This window comes from Mesitornis unicolor, unplaced genomic scaffold (genome assembly GCF_000695765.1).
Source record: "Mesitornis unicolor isolate BGI_N332 unplaced genomic scaffold, ASM69576v1 scaffold44452, whole genome shotgun sequence".
Lineage (NCBI taxonomy): Eukaryota > Metazoa > Chordata > Aves > Mesitornithiformes > Mesitornithidae > Mesitornis > Mesitornis unicolor.
In genome coordinates, this window is record NW_010170692.1 from 1 (window position 1) to 6,718 (window position 6,718).

Genomic DNA, 6,718 nt, shown 5'->3' on the forward strand with positions numbered 1-6,718 from the left:
AAATATTTTATATATATTTAAGCTGTGAAAGTTTTTCAGAAGCTATTCTGTGATTTCAGAGCCCAGTACAGGCAAAATCAACACGAGATTTGCCAGCTCTGCCGTGTCAGCCCATGAAAGCCAAATTTGTTTTTCTTCTTTTCACCACCAGTTACCTGGATTCTCAGGATTCAATTCTGTTCTCTGAAGCTCATGTCAATGCAATTCAGGGCAGACGCTGGTCCTGCTACAGGGAACTGTACACACACTATTACACCATGCCTTAACGAGAATATAATTCTGCTCTTCTCAAAATCAGAAACTCACATTTTTCAATAATTCAATTAAGTGTACACACTCCTTGTGTTCTCCAAATAAGCTACGTTTCCACAATTGTAATTATTATGCAATTATCCATGGTTTTGCAAGCTCTTTGTGGCAAGAGACAAACGCCAAATTCAACAGCCACAAACCGGGCTGTCACTCTTGCATCTCTCCCTCATTCCCTTTAATCTTTGGTCTCCCAGCACTTTTGGGAGAAGGGCAGAGCCTGAGGCAGAAGAGCTTCTGTGAAGGCTAAACCAGAGTTAAAACCCACTGTGATCCTGTGTTTAATTATATGATAAATAAATGGGGATAAGGGTTTTATGCTAATACCTGTTTTTTTAAGTGTCTCATGAGCTACTGTCTCATAAAGTTGTAATTATCAAATGTGAAGAAAACTTTCATCTCTCAACTGATCATCCTCACCTTTTCACGTGGTTTCTGAATGCACACCTGGCTCTTCCTATCTCTTTATGTGGGGATTCATAAAACCTCAAATAAGAAGCTAAATAGTACGGGAGCAGCCCTTCATCCGATACACTCTCAGCAGAATTGACATTCACTTATGTAAGCTGAGGATCTGGCTCCCAACTTCTCCCAGATTTAATGTCACATCTCCAGACTAATTCATTTAACTCCTTGTTTAACAATTAAAATAAGCCACTTAACATTTCACATCAATTCCAGATACTACACTCTGCATATCTGTCAAGACCTAGCTGTTCCTTTTCTATAGATGCAAATACATTGAGTGGGCAAAGAAAATGACTTTTTTGTCAAATTTGTTTTGAATCAATGGAATCTATTTTAGAATGACGTGAGGCCTGAAAAATGCTGGGGGACTGTCCGAGTCTGTTAGCGCTTTTAAGTAAACAAACAAAACCTGCTTTAATTTAGACAAATTTCCAGGCCACGATTGTCAGAACACCACTAAAAGCTCTTGGTTATTAAAAAACAAAATCCAAATAGGAAACAGGAGCTTCACAAGGAGGAGGAGGGCTCCGTGGGAACCTTCCTGCCTTTGGTCTGACAATCCAAAAAGCGTGTTCTGGTTTCCCCCAGCATCCGGTGCACTCCAGCAAGTTTCTAAATAAAGCCGAGTAAAACCTCCACTCAAAGCTGTAGCGTTCCCGAAATGGCACGTCTCGTCTCTGCCGGCAGAGCTGCAGCTCACGGTAAAGACAGCAACCACATCAACATTTTCCCTAAATGCTGCTCTATATATTCTCAGTGCTCAGCTCCAAAGTAGCTAAAATAAGCACTTAAAATAACAACTTCAAACACTTGCACAAGGCTGCAACCATTCAGAAGAGCTACTTCTTTCTTACCTCACTCAATTTCCCTTCAGTGTTCATTAAACAAAGGATGCTAAGGCTAGATTTCAGCTCGAGGACAAACATAAGTCAATTAGAATCTATTGGCTCCTAATTACAGGATTTGTTATATATCCCAGGCTGCCTCCCAGTACAAAAACAGGTGACTGATGCCTTCTCTTCATGATAAACATTCACTTACGTACATGTGGAGGCTGAAATGCAGTGAAGAGTTTCCTTTGCTTTGAGCAAGCAGCATTCAGCTTTCATGAGAATGTTTAATCCCTCTTTAAGCCTTAGTAAATGCAACCTGTATTATGTACAGCATATTCTGATTGTGAGCACGGATTCTATCTGAAAACCTGTAAAAAAATAAAAAAAATAGCCAATGTTTAACTGCAAAAGGTGTTTGCAAACTAAGATCACATAAAATGTAACTGCTGTGCAACACCAGCAGCTTAGACATAATGGATCTTATGAGAGTCTAACACTTAATTATAGAAAATGAAATAAGCAGCATGAAAATCATAATTGAACAGCTGTCCCTCTAATACATTCACAGAACAGAATACTAAAAAAATCTTATGAATCTAGGGAAATTATATATGGGTCAACTTAAAAACCAAACCAACTGAAATTCAGAAACAGCAGGAAGCCCAAATCTCACTTTCAATACATATTCAAGCATTTTCGTCAGCAATTCCTTCTCAAGCAAGCTGAGCACCCAGCATTTTCACTGCCATCAACACCTCTTTGAAGACCAGACCTCCTCAAATGTACTCTCCTGCTTTACATGAGTTTCTGTCACCACTCCTTTCTTCCTCATTATCACCTGCACCACAGAGAACACAAAAATTCACATAAAATCCCACAGAAAATGCAAAAGCTCTAGATAAAGCAGCAGAGTGTCTCCTGTCTCTCATCTTCAGCTCTTTACAGGTTTCTCAGACTGTTGGGAGAAGGAAGTCCTGGTTACACCATGGAAGGAGGGAAGATGTGAACTGAAACAACCACCACCACAAATGTCCCAAACCAGCCTGAATGGTGCTAACTTCATATGCCGGCTGCATCAGTGCGTACAACATGCATCAGGATCACAAGGGAGCGCAGTATCAAAGATGGTCCTATCTGCTGGGAAAAAAAATTAAATTAAATTACTATAGCTCAGTGTATCTCAATCATTACTGTCAAGATTTTCTTAATAAAACACACAACTTATTTACCTACAAATTCTTTCTCCTGCCTATGCTGGATACTTACATTCACAAATGTATTAGTCATCGCTTAATTATTGCTACAGAGCCTTATTAATATGTATGGATAAAGAGCTCTCTGGCAGGAAGGCATTTTAATGAAGTCGCTGAAAGGCAACATGCAGTAATTTCTAGGTTATGCCACGACTAACAGTAGCAAACGGACTGAAGCAGCCCAGGGACAGGATAAGGTACAGGAAAAAAAATAATTATAATATTTTAATGATAAACATAATTAAAAAGCGTTTAGGCAATTAGATTAACCAGTAACAGCTTCAAACGGCTTACAGCTATCCTTGAGAAGAATGGCATCACTCAAAATGCTGTGAGTGCCCAGCAGTGCCTGTAGGACACACAATGCGCTGCATGAGAGGAGGATGTTGAAAATGAGACATTTTGTGGCTATCCTGCATTTAATGGCGAGCGACGCACCAGCGTGTTGAGGCTACAGTCGGCTCTGTAACATGCTGTATTGCCCAACCACACGTAATTCACAAATCAAACACACATGCTGCGTAGGTAACTGCACTTATTTCCTAGAGCAGCAATTTGCTTTCCTCCTTGTGGTACGTTTTGCCCTTCCAAGGTGAAGTTCTCGTTTTGGCAGCTTTACCTAAGCCTTCCCTAAAGGCGCAGGCCCAGCGTGTGCCATGCTGAGGTGCCCAGAGGGGACTGGGGTAGCAGAAGTCTCGGGTGCGGAGGGAAACTGGTCCCAGAAGGGGCGCAGGGCGGTGGCCTGCCCCCCCCGAGCCAGTGCAGCGCCAGGAAAGCCCAGGAACGGGGTGGAGCCCGGCCCCGTGGCCACGGCAAGGCCGCTCAGGCAAGCCCGTCCCGGGCACTCAGGGCAAAGGACACCCCAGGCAGAAGACAACCGGGGCAGACAGAGGACGCCCGGGGGCGGGCCGCCCAGAGAGGCGGGCCCGTCCCGGAGGGCTCAGCGGCGGCTGCCCGAGTAAGCGTAGGAGGGGTTGGGGGGCCGGCCGCGGTGGGCGAGGGGCAGGAGGAGAAGGGAGAGGAGGCAGCGGTGGGCGGGCAGACCGGGGAACTCCCCCGGAGGGCCCCCGGGCCGCGCTTCCTGCCCCGGGAACGGGCGCTGAGGAACCATCCGACCCAGCCCCGCCGTAGGCCCTGGCTGGGCCCGCTCTCTTCAGGCCTCGGCTGGGTTCGCCCTTGGGGCTCTGCCTCCACCTCAGGGTGCTCCCTTCATCGGGCTGGGTGCGTGTTGTGAGGCGAGAACCGGGGGGATGCTCCCTCACGACCCCCACCTGAGGTGCGGTGCCTGTTTTGCCTCCTGTTCTGAAAGGAATGTAAAGCTTAATTTTTGGCAATAAATGGTGTTTCTTGTCCCGTCTGTTCTTAGGGTCATGTGGAACAATGTCGCTTCGTGTGCCCTTGGCAGATTGTCCCACAACGCCACACCTCCACTGCTCCCAGCCTTACAAACCTTAAATAGTGTGTCCGAAAGAAAATATAAGGGTTTCTGTCATGGTGAACAGCCAATACGTGAATTGTGCATTCATTACAAGTGGAAAAGGATGCACGATATGCTGCCCCGCCGTTTAGTAAGTGATAGAACAAAATATAGACAGTATGCAAAAAAGTACCCTGTTTTAGATGGACGTATCCTGTCTGTGTACCGACATGCGTTTGAAGAAAATTTAAGGAACAGTGAGGCTGTTATTAAAAGGTAATACACTGTTTCTGTGATGTTTTGAAAGTGTTGCTGCTTGTGAGAGGGTGAGAGAGTTACTTAGAGGCACTTTTAGGAACTTTTAACATAGGAATAATGCTAATTAAAAAGTGCAGAGACTAAAACAAAAAAATAAAAGTTGGGGCTTTTCCTAACCATTTTGAAGATTAAGGTTGTTTCCTTGCTGCTTTTTTTTCTGGTAGCTTCTCTGCAGAGTGAATTTTACAAGGTTCAGCACTTAAAAATTTCAGCCCTCCAAAAGAGGTGCCTAAATGTTGACTGAAATGCCAAAACCTCAGTGCAGACTGTATTTAAAATAGTGCCATCTGACACTGGTTTGCATATATTGCCAAGGAGTACTTTTTTGTAGACCTTGGTAAAATTTGTTTTGTGTTTGATTTTGAATGCAAAGACATAAATGGTGACTCACGCACTTCCAGACCCCTCCTGAAAGAGTAGTTGACGGTTATTGTATTTAGTCATGATTCATGGATAAATGGAAAAATGTGTTTTATGTGTTTGTCCTTAAAAGATCAGATGGTGAAAATTCAAAGGCCTTTGTTTGAAGGAGTGATACAGGAGCTGGGAGCAAAGCTATGGAAAACACACTGTGCCCTCCTGTGGTGGCATTTATGACGTTATTAAAAATCTTTTGCTTTTTTCTCCTGAGGTTTTTCAATCCCTACAGTCCACAGGAAGCCACGATCAGATAATGGAGTCACGTAGAGAGGGGTGCATAAATGGTTGTGTCAAACAGTAGTTTTAGTTAAAGATGATGCATCTTGATGCAAAATGTTTTATTTGAAATAAACAAGGAACATGGTTTATTTAAGACCAAAATTATCTGCTATACCACATTTGTTTTCAGTTTATTCAGTTCTTTATCTGTACTTGATGCTGCCTTGACGATAATACCATATCTTGATGGTCATGCAGTGTTCAGCACTTTTAAAGTATATCTTCCATGCTGTGGAGAGTGCATTTATTCCAGGTGTAGTAATTTATTCAACTTACCAGTTACTGGTTTTTGTCAGATGAACTTGTTGAGGGGAACTGAAAAAGGAAGCCCTTGACTGGATTCTTCCCTAGAGTAGCTGAAACATGGAGATAAATGGAGGTAATTAGGACTAGAAAATTATGATTGTTTTATTAAAAGCTGCAGGTTTATAGGCTGGCGTTGTAGGAGGGCAGGATCTTTCAAAGGCAGCTTCATCAGTATTCCACTTGTAGGGTTGCTGGCAGAGATTAAGTGGGATTATATATTGTGAAATATTGTGTGTTGGGTGTGTATGGACACCACCTCGGAAGGATATGGATTTAATAATGTCTACTACCTAAGTACATAAATGACAGATAACATAGTTGTATTATTTCACTCTTTTTTGCCTTTATCAGACAATTTTTGAATACTGAAACTAAAATGCTTGCTTTAAATAACGTACCTGTGCAATACATTTAAGTGCTATGTTCGGTCAATTAAATGTAACTTGTAAATAAAGGTGGTATTCATTAATTGTAACTTTGTTTTTTTAAATCAGGTATTCAGAATTGCTGGAGATGGTCCATAAAGGAGGAGGAGAAGATGCCGTCTTGCGCCATACTCAGCGCAACAAGAAGCTGTTTGTGCGTGAGCGCCTGAAGCTGCTGCTGGATGATGAGTCCTTTCTGGAGCTGTCTCCACTGGCAGGTCTCAATCTGCCTTATGGCGATGTCCCGGCTGCTGGGTGCCTCACTGGTAATTGCTGGCAAAATAATAGATGTAAGGGGAAATTGGTGCAGTTCATTTCTTTTATGTAATATGGTTTATTTTGGTATCTTAAAAACCTGCTTTCCTAGGGATAGTGAACATCAGTTCCATCCAGTACAGTTCCCAACATGGAAGAGTTCAGCCACTGCTGTATTAATTCTTCTGTGACTTTTCTAGGAAATCTGGAAATCTTTAAAGGAAAACAAGTTCTTTCATTTCTTCTTTCACTTAGTAATTTATTCTGCTTACCAGTTACTGTATTTTATCTCAAAAAATTAGGATGATGTGTCAAATAAACTATTGTCTGTTAAAGGAAAGGGGACCAAGTTGCTGCAAGACACAGAAACTGCGACATTTATTTTGTAATATTTTTCAAGTTATAGACACGTCTTTTCATTGCATTTTGAAGAGC

At 42.5% G+C, this 6,718-nt stretch overlaps 1 protein-coding gene across 1 annotated transcript in view; it reads left to right on the forward strand.

Moving 5' to 3' along the window:
- Nucleotides 1–4,233: 4,233 nt before the first annotated feature.
- LOC104536999 (methylcrotonoyl-CoA carboxylase beta chain, mitochondrial-like) overlaps nucleotides 4,234–6,718 on the forward strand; it is a 9,604-nt gene continuing 7,119 nt past the window's right edge. The window contains exons 1-2 of the mRNA XM_010179762.1: nucleotides 4,234–4,556; nucleotides 6,098–6,294. Coding sequence (XP_010178064.1) covers nucleotides 4,234–4,556; nucleotides 6,098–6,294 — 520 coding nt within the window. The remainder of the gene's footprint in view (nucleotides 4,557–6,097; nucleotides 6,295–6,718) is intronic.